At 36.0% G+C, this 26570-nt stretch overlaps 1 protein-coding gene and 1 pseudogene across 5 annotated transcripts in view; one reads left to right on the top strand and one right to left on the bottom strand.

The window, feature by feature from the left end:
* DNAJC12 (DnaJ heat shock protein family (Hsp40) member C12) overlaps positions 1-26570 on the bottom strand; it is a 129402-nt gene that overhangs the window by 62209 nt on the left and 40623 nt on the right. For 3 of the 5 annotated variants that reach the window (XM_073240977.1, XM_073240972.1, XM_073240975.1), the window contains exon 2: positions 2868-2974. In XM_073240977.1, the coding sequence (XP_073097078.1) occupies positions 2868-2881 (14 nt within the window). In that variant the 5' untranslated portion in view covers positions 2882-2974. Of the gene's footprint in view, positions 1-2867; positions 3087-16164; positions 16184-26570 lie in introns of those variants that run through there. The other 2 variants (XM_073240973.1, XM_073240974.1) reach the window with 2 other exon arrangements.
* On the top strand, positions 18338-25325 carry LOC118971030 (single-stranded DNA-binding protein, mitochondrial pseudogene; annotated as a pseudogene).

Raw genomic sequence — 26570 nt, 5'->3', positions numbered from 1 at the left:
AGTACTGGTCAATCTTTTAGAGCATAAAATCAAGGAATATTTGAAGTAAAGGAAATCTTTCTAATACAAATCAAGTAAAGGATATGTCACACTAAGTACCCAAAAATGGCATTAAATTTTTTTCAAATGTGAAGGATACATATAAAAAGAAGAGGGGAAAGATATACATAAAAGAAATTGACAAAATTGTGATGGGCCATTTCATTTTACATAAATGATTGTTATCTTCACATACTATGCCATTGACAGAATCAGTAAAATACAACCAGAAGAAGGAATGTCAAGACAATACTTTAAGTCTCCTTTTAATATATGCCTCAGTATGTATGTAGCATATATATGTATGTGTGTGTGTGTGTGTGTGTGTGTGTGTGTGTGTGTGTATACACAGACAAGTATGAGTATAACTGGTAACCAGGAAATGAAACTCTTATACTCATTATAAACAACAGGATCATTTTTTGTAGTCTATTCAAAAGTAATCCTCCTTTGCAGACTGGAAAGACATAACATAAGTATAAAAGACCAGTTAAATGGATCAAGAGAATTATTAAGGGGATATAATCACCTTTACTTTATCACCTATTATGACAATGTTTTTTAATCCAAATTGTGAAACTTCCCAAGTTGAATTATATTCTTTTGATTTTAAATAGTTCCTTCAAAAGTTATTTGTCAATAGGGGCATAAAAATCTCAGTTATAATGTAAGGTGCTCATGGGGATGGGAGTGCAGCATGGAGAATATAGCCAATGGTTCTGTAACATCTTCTTATGTTGACAGATAGTAACCACACTAGTTGAGTAAGGATTTAATAATGTGTATAACTGTTGAACCACTGTGATAATACTTGAAATCAATGTAATATTGTGTATCAACTATACTTCAGTAAAAAAATTGCCCAGCAACCTAAGTGTCCATCAGTAGATGAATGGATAAAGAATTTGTGGTACATATACACAATGGAACATTATTCAGCCATAAAGAGAAAATAATTCCTCCCATTTGCAAGAACATGGATGGATCTAGAGGTATTATGCTCAATGAAACAAGCCAGGAAGAGAAAGACAAATACCAAATGATTTCACCTATTTGTGGAGTATAAAAACAAAGTAAAACAGAAGAAACAAACAGCAGTAGACTCATAGCCACCAAGAAGGGACTAGTAGTTACTAAAGAGGAGGGGTTGGGGAGGGTGGCAGTCGGGGAGAGAGACACGGATTAAGGGGCACAATAATTCACCATCACAATATAGGTTGGTCACAGGGACGGTAGTACAGCACAGAGAGCATACTTACTGACTCTGTAACATCTTACAATGTTGATGGGCAGTGATGACACTGGAGAGGGTGAGGACTTGATATGTATGAATGTTGAACTGCTGTGTTGTGTATTTGAGACCATCATAAGATTATATATCAATGATACTTTAATTTTTAAAAATTGCTTGGCAATAGCATCATCCAAAGTGTCAATAACACATATGGTAAAAATGGCAATAAGCTTTCTCAATTGCTACAAGCAAATCACCACCAAAATGAATGAGAGTACATATCACCCCAAAGAAGAAATGTGCAACAAAAAGACTGTTATAACCTGTTCTGTGTGTGTGTGTGTGTGTGTGTGTGTGTGTGTGTGTGTTTAACTACAAGGTACCTAAGATAACTTCCTCAGCATGAACATAGATATTTTAATCCTTTGTGCACAATATTGCATTCTATTCTGCAAACAAAATGAAGCACATTTTATTACTAAACTCCAGCCTTATGAAACAGATAAGTAAATACTTTGCCTTAAAATATGTTAATATTAATAGCTATATTTCAGTCAAATAAAACTATTAAAGAATTATTATATAAAATATAAATATGAATATGTTTAATAATATAATTGAAATATACTTCATATTCATCTTAACAGCCTTTAAAATACTGAAAAACTGGAAATAAAGGAACTATTTAATAATAAGAGAATAAGAGAATAGTCAACTGTTGTACAACAATAAAATGAAAGAAGCAATCATTAAAATGTGTATGAAGAGTGTTTAATAGCATGGAGAAATCCCTGTTACAATGTTAATGGGTAAAAAGCAGAAATCAGCAAGCATATATAATATCCTCCCAAACAGATCATCAAAAAATATATGAAAAAGACTAGAGGTTAATATACCAAGCATTAATAGTATTACCCTTGGGAGGCAGAATTATAAACAAATGTTACATAATTTAAAAAGCTTTTAAAACCTTATAATTGTCTATGTGGCTCTTTAAAAACATAATTCCATTATAGATCAGGTGAACAGCTCCAGAATTTTCACATGTTTTGTTTCAGAAGCCACCCTTTTAAGAAGTAATTTCTCTCACACAATTTGAAATAATAACATGGAAAGATGTCTCTTGGTTTATATAATTTAACTGCTCACATAAAAGTGCATATTTCAATAAAACACTTAAAATCACTAATTACTAGAAAACTACATTTCATTTCAACTACAGTGTAAATTACCCTAATAAAGAGTTAGCTTATATATACTATGAAACACTGCCAACAGCACTACAATAAAATTTCAAATATATATTTTTGGTATATTTGAAATAGAGTCTCTGGCCATGTGCTGGAAAACACATATTCAATCAGAAGTGTCCATAAAATCACAAGAGGACACTATGTAATAAAGACAAACACACATTTAAAATAAATCCTTAACTTTCTCTGAGCCGAAAGTGCTTTAAAACATTAGAAGATTAGGTTTTTAAGCATTAGAAGATTAGGTTTTTAAGCACCGTGACTAAAAGTTCAAAGTTAAAACCTTAAACAAAAACTTGAAACACTGTTGTGAAAAAGAAGAGCATTAGCCACTGTCTTACCGAGGACAATTCATCACATCCCAGTAATATGTAGTAATCTTCAGTATCTTCCAAGTTGTAATTCAGTATGGAGTCCATTTAGATTACTAAATCAGTTTTTCTTCCCTCTGAAACAAGAGACACAATGAGCTACAAATTAACAGGAAAAGCCTTTTAAAATCAGCTTGGTATACAGCAGCTTGTTCCAAACAGCAATAACTAGATTTAAGGCTGGCCACAGTCAATACACTAGATGTCATCCTAGACCTTTGTAAACTCTACCTTTCATTGGCTGTTCACAGAAGAGAGAATAGACCATGCGTCTAACTGTTGCAGTGCTGTCTGGGAACTGTAGTTTAAGTTCATGTAAAGGAGGCAAATGAACTGTAAGTCTCGTGGGTTGACAAAGACTGTCCATCTTTACATACTCCCCAAATTAGCCATCTCTCCATGTCCTCTATATTTTTTTAATCTTTTACCTTTCTTTTAAGGGATAGCAGAAAATTTGAAAAAAGACATTAAAATCTTAGAATTTGTTAAGTATGAGCAATAGGTGCTTTTCTGAGTTTTCAGAATATTTCATAATTTTCTAAATAGGTTAGGAGTAGAAATAGACTAGGAGAGAAAATTTCATTCATTTGATAAGTTGTTCATTCAACAAATATTCATTGAGGACCTATTCTCTGCCCAGCAGAGCTGCAGGAAAAGGTGTGGTAAACAAGTCTCTGTTCATAAGGAGCTTACATTCTGATGAAAGGAGACAGACAAGAAACATGCAAACAAATAAGGTCATTTAAAACAGTGATTTGTGCTATGAGGGAAATAAAATAGGACAGTGAGGAGAACTGTATGATGACCATGGTCAGATCACTGTGTCTTTTCTATTAAGTTGGCTTTCTCCATATCCAGGAGTATGTCTGACCTAAGGTGGATCCAGGGAGTCTGTGTTTCAGCTAATTGTGGCCCTAGGAAATGCAGGTCAGGTCTAGGACTTAAAGAATGTCAGTGGTCAGTGATACAATATTTTAACTGCCTTAATCCTTTAGATGACCTTATGAATTACCACCTTGAAAAAAGATACTTTTTCATTGATCCCACCTATATACATCTTTTTTAAGATTTATTTCTCAAGAATATAATAAGGCATCAAAACACCATTCCACTAGTCCCTCATTATATGCCCTCTCTTCCTAAAAGTTCTGAATAGAATCTTTAAAAAATTATAATTAAATAATTAATTTTTTGGGGGGGAGGGGAAATTTCACATCCCTTGAGGTATTTGGAAGCCTACTTGGGTATCACAAAATCCTGACCAGAATAACTGACAAATGGCCTTAAAATGATGTGAAGTTGCTGCTATGGAAAACAGGGTGGCAATTTTCAAATAATTAAATATAGAATTACCCTATGTTGCAGCAATCCCATGCCTAGGTAGATCCCCAAGAGAACTGAAAGCAGGGACTTAAAAGGTATTTGCACACCCATGTTCATAGGTCATTATTCACAATGACCAAAAGGTAGAAGCAACCCAAGTGTTCAACAACGGAAGAATAGAAAAACTAAATGTGGTACATACATGCAATGGAGCATTATTTATCCTTAAAAAGGAAAGATATTTCAACAGATGCTACAACATGGATGAGCCTTGAAGACATTATGCTAAGTGAAATAATCCAATCACAAAAGGACACATTCTGTATGATTTCACTTACATAAGGTCCCTAGAGTAGTCAAAAGTCATGCAGACAGAAAGAATTATGGAGGTTACCACAGGCTGGTGGGAGAGGTAAATGGGGAATTATTGTTTAATGGGAATGGAGGGTCAGTTTTGGAAGATGAAAAAGTTCTGGAGATGGATGGTGGTAATGGTTGCACAACAATGTGAATATACTTTAATGCCACAGAACTATACACTTAAAATGGTTAAATGGTATATTTTATGTTATTTATATTTTACCACAATTAAAAAGAAAAATGATGTGAAGTCCCTCAAACACTAGACAATCTTAACTAGAAAAAAAGAGTATTGTGTCTTTACTCTCCATCCTGAGAACAATCAAGACAATGCTTTGATACTGTTCTGAAGAAAAAAAAGATTATGAAAGGACTGTTAGTAAAGCATTCTCTCATGTTTTATTAAATCCAACTCTAAGGCTCTTTTTCCTAAACCATCATGCTCTCACATTCTGCATATTAAAGTTAGTAGAATTCTAGACACACTCAACATCTGCTGGCAGCACAAGAAATTGGTACACACTTTCTGAAACAGAAATTGACATAGGAAAAATCAGAATTTACATAAATATTATCTAAGCATTACCATACTTAGGAATGTATCCAACTATTATTATCAAGAGTGTGTACAAAGATACAGCAATGTTTGTTATCTTTACCAAATTAGTTATAATAATGAAAATAATTTTAAAAAATTAAATGTTAGCTGGGAAAAAAAATTAAATGCCAAACAATCATATAAGCAATGGTTCCCATGCAGTAGTATACTATGCAGTCATTTAAAATTATGCAGAAACATATGCCTGAGAAATGTTCACACTCCATTGGTAGTGAAAAAAATGATTACAAAACAGTATGGACTATGTAAAAATTCACTAAGACCTATGTACATTACTGGGTATAAGTTATATCTCAATTTAAAAAGTAAAGCTATAAAATTTAAATTTAAAAGTATGTATATTATTATCCCAGTTTTATAAATATATGGTATATATATGTAAAACACATAAAAAAAGTATATACACCAAAAGAGACCAGTTGTCACTAGATAATGGGATCTCAGATGGTTTGTATTTTATTATTTTTACTAATCTATTTTTGCTAAGAAACTCATATATTATTCTTGAAATAAGAAAAAAGAAGCAATAACAGCAAATTAGTAAAAACTGCAAAATGCCAAACATCACACAGCTATTTACTGACTTAGTACAGATGAGAATTCAGAAGGCCTATTATTCAAGAATTTGTTCCTCAGGTGGTTCGGTTCAGTTTGGTCTGGTGCACACTCTACTGTGCCTTGTATTAGCCAATTTACTCATCCTTTGAAGCTAACACTGTGTTGTGGGGTTGATGAAGAAAACTGAAATGAATCCTTCCAAAACAGAGCGCCCCCTCTTACAGGTGTCTTGGCCACCATCAACTCTGACTAGAAGGTGTAATTGTTGTATCTTCTGAATGGTCCCTGGCTTACAGGAATCAGACTGCAATGGAAACACCACTGAACTCTGCTCCTCATGAATAAGACTATACTTTAATCACCAAACCTCACATACTAGCAAATTAATTCAGCTGAGAACATATGATTAATTTGAATGAAACTTGAGTACATTATATAATCAAATGCCAAATTGTGTGATTTTGAGGAAAAGTTTAACAGGAGTTCATAGAAGCATTCACAAAATAGATGGAAAAAAGGTGGAAGGGGCAAAAATACATTAGCAGTCATAGAGAGATGGAAATGTCCCTAATATGTTCAGGCAAAAGTGAGGAAAATTATCTTATAGCAAAGTGCATTGGAGAGAAAAGCCTTTAAGACTAGTATTGAAGATGAGACCTGGGCCAGGATGTGGAGAGACTTGATGATCAGGCAGAGGATACCGAGCCAGTGTACAGGCAACAAGGAACTGCTATAGCTTCTTGAGCTTGGGAGTAACATTAAACGTGGAGCTCTAAGATTAATAGGGTAGTTATGTACACTTAGAAGGAAGAAGAGCAGGAAAACGATGACAAATATGGTTTAACTATCGCTTTGAAAATTTGACCCACTTTATTTCAAATTTCATTTATTTTCTTGAATGGACACTACATGCACATAGTACAGAATTTTAAAGGTAAAAAAAAAAACAGGCATGAAAGGTAAGTGCCCCTTCAGCCTTGGTTTCCTTCCCTAGAGGTAACCATTGGTAACAGTGTCTTAATGTTTGCAGTCATTTTATGCATTTACAAATGTATACATACATATTTTTAAAATATCTTAGTGGCAGATATTTCCAATTTTCAGCCCTTACAAACAATCCTGATCTGAATATTCTTGTTCTTAGATTCTTTCACTCATTTTGGCACATTTTTTAAGAAAAGAAAGTTAACTAAAAAGAAAATAACTTTTGAACCACTGTGCTGTATATGTGAAACCAATATAAGATTGTGTATCTACAGAGTAGATACTTCAATTTAAAAAAAAAGACAAGAAAGTTAACGGATATAGGTCAACAGGGATTTACTGAGCACCTATTGGATATGCATAAGCACAAGTACCTGTAATTTTTGCTTTCTTTTTTAAAGAACTCCATAATAATTTCTTTTGCTCCCTTACCAAAATATTATTCCATGTAAGCATAATGTATGTGACAGAATAAAATCAACTAAAGGTTTTCATACCTCTCCTTAATAACCTTAAAATTAGGCAATTCTTGAGAACAGTCTACACCTGCATCATATTATGTTATCTATCATATTCTTGACCAAACTGTGGCCTAGATTTCTGACCCCTTGGCCCTGAAGGCTACTCCCTCCTAAATGCCTGCCCACTGTCAATACCCTTTTGGGCAAGAAGAATTAAAGAGAAAGAGCTCATATAACAGAATGAAATAAGGAGGTAGTTTGAAAACTTTCCATTTGAACTTGCCTGAAAATGCTTTAAGATGTGTGTGCGAACTACACAAACATTTCAACACTAATATGCTTACAGGATATGTCAAATGTATTTCTGGTCATTAAAGGTAATTCAATAAGCACTCAGTTGAAGGTGCATTTATGTTATGATGTTACAGGTTTGCACAGTATTACTGGCTATTTTCCTCATTTTGATATCTCCACATTTATTTTCACTGTCAGAATTCAGTAAAAAAGTTCTTTCCCATCTTATTTTAAGCCTTGCTTTTTTTGTTATTTTTTAATAGTACTACTGACTCAGTTATGAGATCACATCTCAAAATAAAAATGTTGAGTTTGATCAGGTCCTTGATGAATATGCTTGCAGTGTGATTTTTATAATCAGAGAAAAAAGACAATCTTGAAAGGAAGTGCCCAGACAGTCCTCATATTTTTTTTTTAACCAAACCGAACCAAACCTCACATTACTGTTTTCAAAATAATTTTTATTGACATCAATACTATACATCCTCATAAGTTGGGGTGGTTCTTTTTTAGGACATAGTATTCTAAGCTTTATAGAAAAAAAGTGAAAAACTTGCCTCACATCTCCCTCTGCCCAGAGCCAAATGCTGTGAAACATTCTAGCTATTTTCTTCTTGTATTTTTAACCATTTTTCTACATGATGTTTATACTTCAGAACTTCTTTTAAGTGTAAAGTATTAAACCACTGTATCCACACTAAACTCTTGATCAAACAATAGCAAAATGGCAAGATCATATCCAACATGCCTGACTATAAGCCAACTCTAAATTTCACTGATGAGACAAACCAAAAGAATATATAATGGATGTATGAAAATAGTGTATATAAATTGTCAAATGCCTACATATAAAACTTAACTTTCAATAATTAGTTGTATATAAAATGATCAACTTACAATGACCTCTTACAATTTAACTGTCTCAATTTACTTAAACATATATACTTAAAATTATATATTATAAATAATTTTATTAACTTAGGTATAGTGCTATTCTTCCATTGTATCAGAACCTTTATAAGGTTACAATACAAGGTATCTTTTCTTCTAAAGGATGATTTTGGGAAAAACCTGGCCACATATTTGAACACACACAACGTTTTCTCAACTTGAGAATTCTACCTTAATCATTCTTAGGCTTTAAAATCACTTTCATAAATTTTCTCTCTTTTTAAGTTGTATACTGATTATAAAAGTTTTTGTTACTCATTTAATAAATATTAGCAACCTTTTTGAGGTAATGTTCAGAAAAAACAATAGTACACAATAAAAAGATGTTTTGAGAAATGTTGGCATGCTATTTATTTATTTCTTTTCTCTGCCCCAAAACTAACCTTCAAACCTGCTGCAGCATTTCGTGGTAGTATATAATGTTCACTGGGTTTTTCTCTCTAACTATAAAGGTAAAAAAATCATGTTGGGACCATTGGCTAATATTTTAGAGAAACTATAAATGATAAAGCTAAAGCCATTCTTCCTTATACCAAAATAAATTATGGGTAATCAAATTTTATGGATAACTCAGAAGCTATAAAAAATTAATAAACATGACAATATAAAAATTAAGTACATTTGTGTGGCAAAAAAATACAAAGGCAAAATCAGGATGTAAATGATGTACAAGGAAAAAAATTTTACAATTCCCATAATGGACAAAAGACTGGCTTCCCTAATTTATAAAAGTGCAGACAAATAAGTAAGAAAAACATAAACAACCCAATAGAAAATAGGGCCAAGAACTGACTATTTTCAGAAAAATAAATGGCCAATAAACATACCAATAGGAGTGCAACTTCATTCATAATTATTAAACTGATAATCAAAGGAAAATAAATTGCTCACCTCTCAGAGAAACAAATTTCTAAAGTTTGATAATATTCAATGTTAGAACAGAAGTGAGGAAGTAAACACCTTCATACATTGTTGGATAAGAGTATAAATTAGTACAATTTGGCAATTTGCTGTTATTGATCAACTTTTATGAAGTATACTTCTCATCAACTGGGCAATTGTGTCTCTACCAATTTACTCTGTAGATTTACCCCAAAATATGTTCAAGGTGATCACTGCAACACTCTTTGCAACAGTAAAAAATTGGAACAACAAAATGTCCCTCCACGGGGTACAGATAAAGTGGGCAGTGAAGGAATAAATAGTGGTATTTATGGAATTAACTACTACATAGACATCAAAAAGAGCTGTAACTGGCATAGTCAGGGTAGTTTAGGAAGAGGGACAGGCCCTGGTGAGTCAAGAAAAGCTTGAGCCCAGTTTATGTGGACAGCTAGCAAAACACATTAAGTGAAAACAAACCAGTTAGATTCTACTGGAAAAATGTCCCCCAGTTACCCCTAAGTTCATTGTACTAAAAATCATACCCCTTGGTGCCATGAGTTTTGAGGCTGACCATATTAGGACAAAAAAAGAGTGCAGATCCTAACCCTCCCCATTTCAAGAAAATACCACCTACCTGATGAATATTACATTGAACCCCCACCCAACAGTAAACTAAACCTTTTATGAGAATTCAAAAAGACACTCCAACGTTGCTCACCTCTGGAGCATGCATGCACTCTCCTTAAGTATGTGCATTCTTTTTAATAAATTACCCTTGCACCTGCTTGTAAATTTTTACTAGATAGGAATCAAGAACCCTCTCCTGGGTTGAGTTCTCACCTCCCTGGAGTGGATTTCCAGACAACATAACTATTATATAATCATTAAAAAGACACCATAACTATTATATAGCCATTAAAAAGAGAGCTGTGAGAGAGGAGCCAACATGGCAGTGTGAGTACAGCAGTGAAAATCTTCTCCCAAAACCATATATATTTTTTAAAATACAACTAACTATTCCTAAAAGAGAGACCAGAACATACAGTACAACAGCCAGACTACATCTATATCTGCAAGAACCCAGCACTTCACGAAGGGGGTAAGATACAAGCCGCGGCACAGCAGAACCCGAGAGACACCCCTACCCTACCTCCCCAGCAGGAACCTGAGGAGACAGACTTGACCAATCTTCCTGAAAAAGAATTCAAAATAAAGGTCATAACCATGCTGACGGAGCTGCAGAGAAAACTGCAAAAGCTAACCGACAAAGTAGGGAGGTAGACTACAGAAATAAAACAATCTCTGGAAAGACTTAAAAGCAGAATGGATGACATGCAAGAGGCCATTAATGGAATAGAAACCAGAGAACAGGAACTCATAGAAGCTGACACAGGGAAAGATAAAAGGATCTCCAGAAATGAAACAATATCAAGAGAACTGTGTGACCAATCCAAAAGGAACCATATTTGCATTATAGGGATACCAGATGAAGAAGAGAAAGAAAAAGGGATAGAAAGTGTATTTGAAGAAATAATTGCTGAAAACTTCACCAAACTGGGGGAGGAAATAATCGCTCAGACCATAGAAGCACACAGAACTCCCAATACAAGGGGCCCAAGGAGGACAACACCAAGACACATAATAATTAAAATGGCAAAGCTCAAGGACAAGGACAGAGTTTTAAAGGCACCTAGAGAGAGGAAAACAGTCACCTACAAAGGAAAACCCATCAGGCTATCATCAGACTTCTCAACAGAAACCTTACAGGCCAGAAGAGAATGGCATGATATATTCAATGCGATGAAACAGAAGGGCCTAGAACCAAGGATACTGTATCCAGCACAATTATCATTTAAATATGAAGGAGGGATTAAACAATTCCCAGACAAGCAAAAGTTGAGGGAATTTGCCTCCCACAAACCACCTCTACAGAGTATTTTAGAGGGACTGCTCTAGATGGGAGCACTCCTAAGGATAAATCAATGTCACCAGAGAAAATAAAATTACAGCAAAGAAAGTAGACCAACCAAATACTAGCTAAAGGCAAAAAATAAAATCAACTACTCACAAAAACAGTCAAAGGAAACACAAAAGAGCACAGAATAAAACACCCAACATATAAAGATTGGAGGAGGAGGAATAAGAAGGGGTAAAAATAAAGAAACATCAGATAGTGTTTATAATAGCTCAATAAGCAAGTTAAGTTAGGCAGTAAGATAGTAAAAAAGCTAAACCTTGAACCTTTGGTAACCACCAATCTAAAGCCTGCAATGACAATAAGTACATATCTATCCATAATCACCCTAAATTTAAATGGACTGAATGTACCAATCAAAAGACACAGAGTAATAGAATGGATAAAAAAGCATGACCCATCTATATGATGCTTACAAGTGACACACCTCAAACACAAAGACACGCACAGACTAAAAGCCAAGGGATGGAAAAACATATTTCATGCAAACAACAGGGAGAAGAAAAAAGAAGGTGTTGCAGTACTGGTATCAGACAAAATAGACTTCAAAACAAAGAAAGCAACTAGAGATAGAGAAGGACATTACATAATGATAAAGGGGTCAGTCCAACAAGAGGATATAACCATTGAAAATATATATGAACCCAACACAGGAGCACCAGCATATGTGAAACAAATACTAACAGAACTAAAGAGGGAAATAGACTGCAATGCATTCATTTTAGGAGACTTCAACACACCACTCACCCCAAAAGATAGATCCACTGGGCAGAAAATAAGTAAGGACACAGAGGCACTGAACAACACACTAGAACAGATGGACCTAATAGACATCTATAGAACTCTACATCCAAAAGCAACAGGACACACATTCTTCTCAAGTACACATGGAACATTCTCCAGAATAGTCCACATACTGGGCCACAAAAAGAGCCTCAGTAAATTCAAAAAGGTTGAAATTCTACCAACCAACTTTGCAGACCACAAAGGTATAAAACTAGAAATAAATTGTACAAAGAAAACAAAAAGGCTCACAAACACATGGAGGCTTAACAACATACTCCTAAATAATCAATGGATCTACAACCAAATTAAAATAGACATCAAGCAATATATGGAAACAAATGACAACAACAACACAAAACCCAACTTCTGTGGGATGCAGCGAAGGCAGTCTTAAGAGGAAAGTATATCACAATCCAGGCATATTTAAAGAAGGAAGAACAATCCCAAATGAATCATCTAAAGTCAAAATTATCAAAACTGGAAAAAGAAGAACAAATGAGGCCTAAAGTCAGCAGAAGGAGGGATATAATAAAGATCAGAGAAGAAATAAATAAAATTGAGTAGAATAAAACAATAGAAAAAATGAATGAAACCAAGAGCTGGTTCTTTGAGAAAATAAACAGACTAGATAAGCCTCTAGCCAGACTTATTAAGAGAAAAAGAGAATCAACACACATCAACAGTCAGAAACGAGAAAGGAAAAATCACGATGGACCCCACAGGAATACAAAGAATTATTAGAGAACACTATGAAAACCTATATGCTAACAAGCAGGAAAACATAGAAGAAAAGGACAACTTCCTAGAAAAATACAACCTTCCAAGACTGACCCAGAAAGAAACAGAAAATCTAAACAGAACAATTACCAGCAATGAAATTGAAGCAGTAATCCAAAAACTACCCAAGAACAAAACCCCTGGGCCAGATGGATTTACCTCGGAATTTTATCAGACATACAGAAAAGACATAATACCCATTCTCCTTAAAATTTTCCAAAAAATAGAAGAGGAGGGAATACTCCCAAACTCATTCTATGAAGCCTGCATCACCCTAATACCAAAACTAGCAAAGACCCCACTAAAAAAGAAAACTACAGATCAATATCCCTGATGAACATAGATGCAAAAATACTCAACAAAATATTAGCAAACTGAATTTAAAAATACATCAAAAGAACCATACACCATGACCAAGAGGGATTCATCTTAGGGATGCAAGGATGGTACAACATTTGAAAATCCACCAACATCATCCACCACATAAACAAAAGGAAGGACAAAAACCACATGATCATCTCCATAGATGTGGAAAAAGCATTCGACAAAATTCAACATCCAATCATTATAAAAACTCTCCACAAAATGGGCATACAGGGCAAGTACGTCAACATAATAAAAGCCATATATGATAAACCCACAGCCTACATCATACTGAACAGCAAGAAGTTGAAAGCTTTTCCTCTGAGATCGAGAACAAGATAGGGATGCCCACTCTCCCCACTGTAATTCAACATAGTACTGTAGGTCCTAGCCACAGCAATTAGACAAAATAAAGAAATACAAGGAATCCAGATTGGTAAAGAAGAAGTTAAACTGTCACTATTTGCAGATGACATGATATTGTATGTAAAAAACCCTAAAGACTCCACTCCAAAACTACTAGAACTAATATCAGAATACAGCAAAGTTGCAGGATACAAAATTAATACACAGAAATCTGTGGCTTTCCTATACACTAACAATGACTTATAGAAAGAGAAATCAGGAAAACAATTCATTTCACAATTGCATCAAAAAGAATAAAATACCTAGGAATAAACCTAACCAAGGAAGTGAAAGACCTATACCCTGAAAACTGTAAGACACTCTTAAGAGAAATAAAAGAAGACAGTAATAAATGGAAACTCATCCCATGCTCTTGGTTAGGAAGAATTAATATAGTCAAAACGGCCATCCTGCTCAAAGCAATCTACAGATTCAATGCAATTCCTATCAAATTTCCAATAGCGTTCTTCAATGAACTGGAACAAATAGTTTTAAAAATTCATATGGAACCACCAAAGACCCCGAATAGCCAAAGCAATCCTGAGAAGGAAGAATAAAGTTGGGGAGAATCTCGCTCCCCAACTTCAAGCTCTACTACAAAGCCAAAGTAATCAAGACAATTTGGTACTGGCACAAGAACAGAGCCACAGACCAGTGGAACAGAATAGAGACTCCAGACATTAACCCAAACATATATGGTCAATTAATAAATGATAAAGGAGCCATTGACATACAATTGGGGAAATGACAGCCTCTTCAACAGTTGGTGCTGGCAAAACTGGACAGCTACATGTAAGAGAATGAAACTGGATCATTGTCTAACCCCATACACAAATGTAAATTCGAAATGTATCAAAGACCTGAATGTAAGCCATGAAACCATAAAATTCTTAGAGAAAAACATAGGCAAAAATCTCTTGGACATAAACATGAGCAACTTCTTCATGAACATATCTCCCCAGGCAAGGGAAACAAAAGCAAAAATGAACAAGTGGGACTATATCAAGCTGAAAAGCTTCTGTACAGCAAAGGACACCATCAATAGAACAAAAAGGCATCCTACAATATGGGAGAATATATTCATAAATGACAGATCTGATAGAGGGTTGATATTGAAAAAATATAAAGAGCTCACGCACCTCAACAAACAAAAAGCAAATAATCCAATTAAAAAATGGGCAGATGAGCTGAACAGACAGTTCTCTAAAGACGAAATTCAGATGGCCAACAGACACATGAAAAGATGCTCCACATCGCTTGTCATCAGAGAAATGCAAATTAAAACCACAATGAGATATCATCTCACACCAGTAAGGATCGCCATCATCGAAAAGACAAACAACAAATGTTGGCGAGGTTGTGGAGAAAGGGGAACCCTCCTACACTGCTGATGGGAATGTAAATTAGTTCAACCATTGTGGAAAGCAATAAGGAGCTTCCTCAAAAAGCTCAAAATAGAAATACCATTTGACCCAAGAATTCCACTTCTAGGAATTTACCCTGAGAATACAGCAGCCCAGTTTGAAAAAGGCAGATGCACCCCTATGTTTATTGCAGCACTATTTACAACAGCCAGGAAATGGAAGCAACCTAAGTGTCCATCAGTAGATCAATGGATAAAGATGTGGTACATACACACATGGAATGTTATTCAGCCTTAAGAAGAAAACAAATCCTACCATTTGCAACAACATGGATGGAGCTAGAGAGTATTATGCTCAGTGCAATAAGCCAGGCGGAGAAAGACAAGTACCAAATGATTTCACTCATATGTGGAGTATAAGAACAAAGAAAAACGGAAGGAATAAAACAGCAGCAGAATCACAGAACCTAAGAATGGACTAACAGTTACCAAAGGGAAAGGGACTGGGGAGGATGGGTGGGAAGGGAGGGATAAGGGCAGGGAAAAAGAAAGGGGGCATTACAATTAGCGTGTATAATGTTGGAGGGGGGGCACGGGGAGGGCTGTGCAACACAGAGAAGACAAGTAGGGATTCTACAGCATCATACTACGCTGATGGACAGTGACTTAATGGGGTTTGTTGTGGGGGACTTGGTGAATGGGGGAGCCTAGTAAACATAATGTTATTCATGTAACTGTATATTAGTGATACCAAAATAAAAAAAAAGAGCTGTTTTTGTGCAACTATGGAAATATCTCTTAGATTATCACATTAAAAATAAAGGTTGTGAGGAGCATTATAGTGTTATCTCTTTTGTGTACTTTTTAATAGTATGTACATTTGCACCTACAGTTTTTTCCTTAAAAAGCAGATAAGTGTTCTCCTTTTAAGGAAGGTAGCCTTTCAACAGAGAGGCTTTTGGTTTCAGTTTATGTCTTTCTGAACTGTTTGTATGAAGTTGATAGTCATCTCACCACTTTTTCCTTCTTTATGCTTTTTAATACTTTAAAAAGGCAAATATCATTTATGTAAATATGCTCATTGAAGAAAACCTTAAAAAATACTGTACAAAAAATACAGTAGAAGACACGTAGAACTTTTTAGCAGTCAAAACTCTTCATACCTGAAGACGCGGCGCGTCACACCCAACCTCAGGAACAACCAGACCAGAAAACCCCCCGCATCCTCCCTGGGACTACAACTCCCACATGGGATCGCGAGAATGAAGCGAAGGGGAGGATTGGGACGTTCCAACTACTTCCGGCCTCCAAGAAACGTCCCTCCGGAAGTGCTTTTTTTTCCCTGGTCTTTAAGTGGGTCTTAAAAAGCAACTAGAATTCGGTTCAAACGAAAAGGAGAAAGACTGGGAGGTGAGAGACTACCATACATGGTAGGTCGGCGCCGGTGGCCCCAGAGTCGTTTTCAGACTTGCCGTTCTCAAGCCTCTCCTTTCTTCTTATAGTCTCGCTGCCAATTTCTGTCATGCGACGTAAAATCGGCGCCCTTCGCTTGTAGGTTCCCAAGGCAAATAAACCCAAGTGCGAGAAGCCGCCTGCAGCCATTGTTCCTGATTTCCCACACCCATGCCACTGAGGCTGGATCCCGGACGTCAGTTGTAAACTGTAATAAAAAGACCTCTATTCTAACTTAGTTGCTGGTTCTCAAAGCCTGCTCCTCAGAATGTACTACTCCGTTCCAGCATAAGATCCAATGGAAATAAAATGGAGCCTGCCAGGACCTTAACCTCACTATGCCTAAGTCCCTCCGTAAAACAGCCTAATAAAAATTCCCCCGCTGGCTGCCAGAGCAAAACAACATTCTGAGACAGGAACAGTGTATGTTTTATCATGAGCTAGGAAGGTACAATATTTGAACTAAAATTAACACTTTCGGGAATCTTTCCAAAAGAAAAGTTACACGCATGAAGTTGTGCTACTTGTATTAGCAGTTAAACTTCATTCTCTACCATAGTTGAAGAGGTTAAAAAATAATGGTGCCTCCAGTCATCAGACCAAATGTCATCATCAATAGCTTTGTAGCAACACAAAAATGCAAGGGATTACCTGGACACAAAATTATAATAATTTATATATTTCTATTTCAAGAAATTTTACATAATTCTAACATTTAAAAAAACAAGATACTTTTTAAGAGTTTTCCTGTTTAGTCAGACATAGAGTAAATCTGTAAAGAATTCCTTAAACGCTGTTGAAACATTGCTTTGAAGTTTTAAGTGTGTTAAACAGAAAACCATAGGCCCCACAAGGAGTCATTTCTGCTAGGCCTGGTTGCCAAATTGGGGCTTAATTCCTTACCTAATTGTAGTTTCAACCTCCCCCAGAAATATAGTCAGTCAGGAATTTTCTGGCCAGCATCAGTGAAGTAATCTGTCACACATACCCTCTCCAAACCCCAAAGGAAAATAACCTCACCCAAGAGAGTCCTTTTTTTCTGTGACTTCCTTGTCCTGCCTTTAAAAGCCTCTCCTTTTCTATAGCCCTTTGGAGCACCCTCTACTTGCAAGATGGAATGGCTGCCAAGTTCATGAATTGCTAATAAAGCCAAATAATCTTCAAATTTCCTTGAATTTTGTTTTAACGTATTTGGTGGCAGTGATGGGACCTGAAGCAAACCTCCTATGGCATGTGGGGACAATGAGAAATACAGATTTAGCCCTCTGACAACCCTTTTGAGTTCACTGTCTTTCTCACCACTTCTGGGGGCCGTTGGTGAGTTGCTCTCAGTTGAACTCTACTCTTGTTTTGCATTGAATTCTTGATCTATTTGTTTTTCCTTTACAGAGCAGGTCAGCTTGAGCTGGTAGATGGTACTGCCTGAAGCACAACTGAGCTACCGGAAAGGTCTACCCAGAGGCTAACCAAGATGGCAATTTTGCCCAGAGTTCAACTGAGCAGGCAGAAGGATCTGCCCAGACCCCAGCTGAACTGGCAGTTTTGCCTGGAATTCAACTGTGCTGGAAGAAAGGTCTGCCTAGAGCCAATTGCCTAGCCTTTCAGACAATTCCCCAGGTGGAAAACCTCAGCCAAGATTCCACAGGAATTGGTGGTGGTGCACACAGGACAGGACACAGTAACATCTCTTGGTTAGTGCTGGTGTATTGAGGTGTACATTTGTTTGTCTTGTTTCATGTAAATGCTATTACTAGGAGGAATCTTTTGAGGTAAAACTGCAAAAATTGGGGGGCACTGGTTGAGACTTTAAAAGCTATTAGAGGTTCAATCTAGAGCATGAGGAAAAGACTAAAGATTGGATTGTAGGGAAAAAAAAGAAAGGCCATGTTTTGAAGACCTGTATTACAGGTACTTCATCAGTTTGTAGGACATGAGTCTGAAATAGCTAGCAGCTTGGTTCTTGAAAGATCTCTAAATAATGTGCAATGGGAAGGTGGGCCAGGACTCTGTCATGAGACAGGTGGAATGAAAACACCCTGTCATAGTGTTTTCTTTAGCAACAAGTGAGATGTAGCAATTAGGTGAAAGTGAAGCATACCAAATGGGTGATGTCAGTCAAAAGACAATATGGCACAGAATTTCAGCATTCCTGACTAGGCCTCAGAGATGTGAAATATCAGTATGTGAAAAGGGGGTCCTAAATTTATGTGGAAGGGAAAGTAGACTACAATGATGCATGGTTAAAAATAATGTGAGATGACAAGCAACAATAATCATAGCTAGTCACATTATATTTCTGAGTAACCAGGTAAAAGAGGAGACGTAAAGTAGATGATTCTTCTTTGGCCATTTTATGGTACAGCTACATTTCCAAAATATATGTCTTTATAGTTTCTAAGGAAAAGATTTAAACTATCTTTTATGTTAAATAAAAGCTGTTAGAGTACTTCCCACCTAACTCAAAGACTTCCGTATTAGGATAAATTGCTCACAGAACAGTTTGACTGACAGAAGGTCACCTGCCAACCTCAAGAAAATTTCCATTAGAGATACACTGTAAAACACACACAATCCCCAACCTTGTGGCACATCCCTTTTAGGTATTAGTTGGGCTCCAAGAAATTCAAAGGCTTTAGCTAATTGGATCCTTAAATTCTAAAGAGCCAAGTGTGCCACCTTCTGGCACACTGCTTATTTTATGTCTAAGAACTATAGTCCTGGGAGCTGTAGTTATCTAGCAAAAATGGCAAAACCTTAATAAAATTGTTTTGTGTCCTGAAATCTTGGCTTAATAATCGTCAGGTTGGGGACCCTATGGCTGGACAGAAATGTGCATTACCAAACTGCTGCTAGCCCTCAGGAAGTACAACCTAGAATAACTATGGCCATGTGAAGAATGTTCCAATTAGATAAAATCACTTAAGAGGTGTACTTAAAAGGGAAGTCTCCAAAATGCCAGCATATCTTCATTAAAAGCTTTGTTTCCAAAAGCTAATGAGAAACTAAATATGAAGTACAACAAAAGACCACACCACCAACATAACTCCTATTGCTCCCGTCGTCCTTTGAGTACTCATTCTAGTAATCCTCTGAATTGGATTTCTACTCTGAGAAGACTATACGACTGTAAACAGAAGTCCACTAAGTTCATGGCCTTAGATGCTACCATAGGGGTTCCTCCTAGAGTTGATGAAATAGTAGAATTTTCTGGTAAACAACCACATTATTCCTTTAATGTGGTTCCATTATTCCTTTAACAACTAAAGAGAAACTGGTAGTACTGGAGCCTATAGAGGGGTTCCTAGAAAAACTGGCAGAAGCCAGCAAAAAGATGAAAATTCTTACCAGAATCAGCTTCTCCAAATCTCTGTACTGCTCAGTTGAGGGAGGAAAATAAAGTTTCACACAATCCCTTCCTTTCCAAATCCAGACCCAGTGGTTATTGCTCCTTTCTTTCCCAGTGATAGCTGTTGCCTTCTTGCTTGTCTTGTTTTATGTCCTAAAAACTGGACTTGGATTTCTGCCTGCATGGGACATATAGGTTATTGGTATTTTTGTTTGTTTGTTTTTTGTTTGGTTGGTTTTTGGCTATCTTTGGGAGTGGTTCTGAATCTTGAGAAGGTAGTCTCCTTTGTACTCTCTTTGGGACCCAACTTATACATAAGGGGTTTTACTCAGTACTACCAAAAATATTTAATGTTTGTCCTGGCTGAAAACTGACAAAATATTTAAAAGAATCAGCTCTGTAGTCAGCAGTGGCCATACTGGAAACTGATATTTAAAACCTGATAGGAATTTTTTAAAAGCCTTCTTCCCTAAGGTAAAATTAGAACTATGTACCCAGAGGGAAGGAAGCAAATTGAGGATAATGTAATTGAGTAGGTGGATCAATCTATGATGTCATTTAAGTTACAACCCAAGTCTTGGAGAGATTGAGAGCAACTGTTTATCTTACAAATCTTTGCAAAACCAGAAATACAACTTGAGAGACAGGTCAAAGCCCACCTAAAACTGGTATCTAAATCATCCTCAATTCCTAAAACTGAGGAAAAAAATGGGAAAGAGGTTTTTTAAAGATATAAAGAACTTTCACTCAAAATTTAGCCCACAGCTTCCATAAAGGTCCTTGGCAAGGACAAATACAAATCTTAAGTGACTGCTCCACAAATATTAGTAGAAAAAGCTTTAGCCATCTGAGCAGGTAACCTTAACTTACTCCATTTGCCAGAAAAAACAGGATCCAACCATTCTTTTATAAACTAATTAATTTTCTCATTATCATTCTGTCTCATGGTTAAGAATTTTAAACAATAACTCTGAAGTCTCTATTTGCATCTGTCTGTATGTTCATGTGTTGTAGATGTGTGGTATTTTCTACCTCCAGATGGTATTGCCAAAGAGCTCTATTTAATTGGTTTAAAAATAAACACTTAAAACTAAGCATTTCTAAATCTCTGAAATATAATAGAAACCAAACCAAATGCCTTTCAAGTTCATATGACCTAGGATAATTTTCAGTAAATAAAAGCAGGCTTAAGTTTGCTGGCTTAATAAAAATAGACATTTCTCTAGAGTTATCAAAATTAAATATACTTGTATTTCACCTAGGTTTACTAAGAAGAAAATCATGTTGCCTCTATTACAAAATTTACCAAGAAAATGGCTGACTTTGTCTAAAGTTTAGCAGAGATGTTAGTAATAAGATAAAAAAATTTTAAGTAAATTTTTAAAAGTTTCCCCAAATCTTTTTAGTAACCTAAAACCTTAAAAGTTTGCTAAAATAAATGGTGAGTTAAGTTAAATTTATTACCTAGACAAATTTCCAAATAAGATAAAATACTGAAACATTAATTGCTAAACAAGTCTATCTAGTTTTTGTTTTCTTATTATAGAGAAACCAAAGATAAATTTGGGTCTGTTGATAAACATGTTTTGTACTTTATTGAAAGACTGTACTATGAAGAGCATGTATTTCTAAAAATTATGAAATGCATTCATAACTTTGCAAATCTAAAGAATGCTGGTATAACAGTTCACAATTGCTTATTATTTAGTTTTCACTAGAAACCACGGTTTCTAAAAAATAAAAATTCTAATGTAATTAAAGCCATTAGAAATAATAAGGAAAATACCTCTGCATGTAAGAAAAGTAGGAGGTGTGCTTTTGATAAGAGAAAGTATGAGGAGAGAACATGCATTTATGTTGATGGAAAAGAAAGTTATTTTGTCCTAAGTAAAACTGGTTATGGGAAAATTTAGGACACCTTGTGGAAAAGGTGGAAACTTGTGGAAAAGGAATTCTTTTTCTTGAGTTAGTAAGTTCAGTTAATGTATTTTTCTTAGTGAGTTTTCATTTGATTATTTTTAAATTTATTTTATTGAGGTACATACAATGCAAAAATCTTAGCGTATGGCTCAATGAATTTTGACATGTGTATACACTCAGTAACCATCACCCAAATTAAGATATCAACATTCTCATTATTTTTCCCCTTCACCTATTTTATCACCCCTCCACCCCTCTACAGTAACCACCAGTCTGTTCTCTGTGTTTGAATCTATTTTTTTTGCTTATTTGTTCATTTGTTTTGTTTTTTAGATACATAAGTGAAATCATATGGTATTTGTCTTTCTGACTTTTTTCTCTTAGCATAATACCCTCTAGGTCTGTCCATGTTGCAAATGGTAAGATTTCATTCTTTGTTATGACTGAGTACTATTCCATGTATATTTGTAATGTATCTTCTTTTTTCATTCATCTATAGACAGCCACTTAGATGGCTGGAAAACAAATCTTTGAAAAGGAATTTTAATGTGTGATCAAGCTGGATAAGAATGAGTCTTAGTATCAAAAGTGTACTAGTGCAATATTAGTACTTGATTTTCTATTCTATTAAAAGGACAAGTTTTCTTGGATTATTGACTGTTTTTAATAAGAAATTGAACACAAAGATTTTTCTCCATCTTTAATCTGTTGCAAGAAAAACAAGAGTTTATGTTTTGTCTTTTTCAGGTCTTTGATTTCTTAAGAAAACTGAATCTTTTCAATATTAAAAGAGCTAAGTTTTGCTAGCAACTATATAACCTTCTGCAGTGGCCTGTGAACTCTTTATCCCTTTGGTTAAATAGATAGCTAAGTAGTGTTTCATAGTGACATATGATCCCATTTGACCAAGTGTTTTAAACCTTTTTTGTTTTGAAAACTTCCCAAATTGAAATTCTAAATAAAACCTTTTTGACTTAGAACATGCCAAAGGATTTGTTAAACTAATTAGGCTTATTTGATATATTAAATTACATGATAAACACTGTCAAAAAGTAATGGTAAGTTTTCTTCATGTGGTATTTGTATAGGTATATGTGTGTTCTAGAAATTATGTGAAATTCTCTTACCTAATGAAATTGCTGTTACCAGAATTGAGGCCCATGCTAAAGAGATAAAGCCTGACCTCAGGGAAACATCCCAGAAGGCTTTCATGCAAAGGCAGCACACACAGAGCCTATATAGATTGTGGTGTATGTGGATGATGTCCATTCTGCTTCTGCAAAAAATGGCTCCTTACCAGACTTTTGCCATCCTGATATCCTTATAACATGGCAACAGTCTGCTCCCTGAATCAGAGAAATTAAGATGGGTAAATAATGGTTATAAATTAAATAGTCGGGGCTATGGGAAACCCAAAACAGCTACTTGGTTCTTTCTGGCTCCCTGGAAAACTCCATTTCTAGTTTTTGCATTCCTTTACCCACCATTGTGCATTTAAGAAAAACCCTTTTCATCCCCAGAGGCCTCAGACCTCCTGCCTCTCGACCCTTTGAACACCTGCAGCTGGACTTCATTCAGCTACTAAGTATGGATTGTCAAAATGTCCTTGTTATTGCATGATGCTTTTTCTAGGTGGGTTGAAATCTTCCCTTAATGCAAGACTGATGGCCTCACAGTTGCAAAGAAATTGTTAGAAAACATATATCCCACTTGGGACCATGGCTCTGAGGTGCACTCCAAACATTGGAAATTACACTGTTTATAATAAACATAATGATCTCCCTAGTGCATTATATCCTCTCAAAAGCTTTAAATGCATGTAAAATGCATTTAAAAACAGATTATCTTCTGTAATCTCCAGTGGTTGAGGCACCCACTTCACTGGGCAAATCACACAAGCCTCACAAACTTCTTAGCCTCAAACTTAAAATAAAAATTCCTAAGCTTGTCAAAACTGCTGGACTTCCCTGGCCTAAGGCATTATTGCCTTTGGTCTTGCTGACTATTCACAATACCTGTTTCTGAACATAAGCACGCTCCACATGAGATAGGTGCCAACAGACCAATGTCTATTGGTATACAGCCTTCTGCTGATTTCTTGTCTCATCCTAGTCTGTGAGTTTTTAATGTCTGTGCTAAAGCCTATAGCAACAGGTGAAAGAAGCCTTCCCGAATCCCATTTGAAAGGACTAGTTGGTCACACTCTAGAGCCTGGTAATTGGGTATTCTGGAAACATCAGAGGAAGACAGCTCTTGAGCCCCATTGCAAAGGAACTTACCAAGTCTTCCTGACCACTGACCCTGCCACAAAATTAAAAGACATTGAGTCTTGGATACACATCTCACAACTGAGATGGCTCCAGCTGACATCTGGTCTTGTACAGATGCAGGAGACCTCCGAATCAGACTAATGAAGTGTAGTACCTTACATCAAGGTGTAGACTGCTTCCACCCATGATGATGGACAGACATCATACTAAATATGAAACCCTTAGTTCTTTTTTTCCTTTCCTTTACACTGGCATTGGCCTGGAAAGATAATATAACACCCTCATCTGTATCTCCCAGGCCATTGCTAAGGAAGATTACCTCTGGAACTTAGAACAACCTTTTATTTCAGTCTAGGAGAAAATCTTAACTGTGCCCCTAACTTTTCACAAACAAAATAAGACATCTCATTGGTTAACTTCCCTAAAATTACACCTTCAAGTTAGAAAGAATGTACCAAGGGGTTTTTATGATTCCTTTTAGTAGGTCTCTGCTTCCATGGTTAGGGATAAATGTAGATGAGACTGTGATTAGGAACTTCTCCTTAATTCTTGAAGTCATTGCAGAATGTACTGCTGAAGCAAAGAGCTGCCCAACAAAGATCGTTAGACTCTGGCCAAAGTTGTTCTTGATAATAAGTAGCCCTTAATTATCTTTTAGCTGAGCAAGAGGCTGTCTATACCATGGCCAATGCCACCTGCTCTACCTGGGTAACACTTCTGGTGAGGCTGAAACTCAGTTACGTTAGATCACTGAGCAGCCATTTGACCTGAATGGGTAACTACTTATTTTATTGGTTTAGGTTTTGGGGACCATGGCTCTGAAGGACACTCCAAACACTATGAATTATCCTATTTATAATCATCATAATAATCTCTCTAGTGTATCATGTTCTCTCAAAAGCTTTAAATGCATGTACAGCTGCTAAGTATCAAGAAGATGACTTCCCTGAGACTGGAACTTCAGAGGAGAATTGAAAAGAATGACCAATTTAAGGTTCATGACATGCCTGAAGTCATGATTTGAGAGTATCAGATAAAGCAAGAATGCCAGGACCCATGGACACCACACAAAAGGAACAACAAAAGGGGTGAGAACTTTAGAGCAGTAGCTGAGAGTGGTGCAGATGCCTTAAAATTTTTTTATTGAAGTACCATTGATATACAATCATATTGGTTTCAAGTATACAACAAAGTGGTCCAACACTTACCCATATTATTGAATCCTCACCCTACCTAGTGCAGTTACTGTCTATCAACATAGGAAGATGTTACAGAATCACTGGCTATGGTCCCTGTGCTGTACACTGTCTCTGTGACCAAATTATTATTGAGAATGTTTGTGCCCCTTTATCTCCCTCTCCTTCCCCATCCCCCCACACTAACACCCCCCAACAATGTTAACAACCATTCACTTCTCAGTGTCTGAATCTAGTGCTATTTTGTTCATTTCCTTTTGTTTTTAGATTTCACAAATAAGTGAAATCATATGGTATCTGTCTTTCTCTGCCTGGCTTATTTCACTTAGTATAATACCCTCTAGGTCCATCATTGTTGCAAATGCACGGATTTCTTTTTTATGGCTGACAAATACTTCATTTTCTATATGCACCACATCTTCTTTATCCATTCATCTATTGATGGACACTTAGGTTGCTTCCATAACTTGGCTATTGTAAATAACACAGTGATATACACAAAGGTGTATTTATCTTTCTGAATCAGGGATTTTGTTTTCTTTGGGTAAATTCCTAGGAGTGGAGTTACTAGGTCATATGGTATTTCTAGCAAATGCCTTAAATTCTGATTACATCTCTCAGTTAAGCCAAGAGTCTGATCAAAAGTGGGGAATTGTTAAACAGACAACCATAGGCCCAACATGGAGGCATTTCTGCTGGGCCAGGTTACCAATTTGGGGCTTAATTTCTTACCTAATTGTGGTTTCAACCTCCCCCAGAAATGTAGTCAGTCAGGAATTTTCTGGCCAGCATCAATGAGGTAATCTGTCACATGTACCCTCTCCAACCCCCAAAGGAGTGACCTCACCCAAGAGAGTCCTTTTTTCTATGACTTCCTTGTCCTGCCTCTAAAAACCTTTCCCTTCTATAGCCCTTCCGAGCATCTCTCTTAAATAGAATTGCAGTGGAGTATATTAGCAATATAGTAGTCAAATCAGATACAATGATAGTTTTAGGAAAATAGTGGCTTAAAGACATGAAACTGGACCAAATCATTCATGAGATAACTTCTGGCAGCTCAGATCTGTGATTTTCTGGTTTTATGAGTCCTGATTCCCAGAACCTAGATCAGTGATCCTCTGTCTAGCTACACATTAGGAACCTCCTGTAGACCAAACAGAATGGAGTATCTCATGGTGCAGCCGTAGGTATTTTCTTTTAAAACTTCCCTCAGTGATTTTAACATGTAGCAGTATATTAGACCAGTATATTAGACCAGTATATTAATCTAATACTCAGAAATATTAATGGAATAAAAACAAACATTTAATGAATACTTTCTATGTCCTAGGCCCCATCATCTTTGGTAAATTCTGACAATCCATTTGATTCAGTGATCAATTCAC

Source organism: Manis javanica, chromosome 7, assembly GCF_040802235.1.
Source record: "Manis javanica isolate MJ-LG chromosome 7, MJ_LKY, whole genome shotgun sequence".
Lineage (NCBI taxonomy): Eukaryota > Metazoa > Chordata > Mammalia > Pholidota > Manidae > Manis > Manis javanica.
Note: the sequence above shows the minus strand (reverse complement) of the source record. Positions and strands in the feature narration are given on the sequence as shown.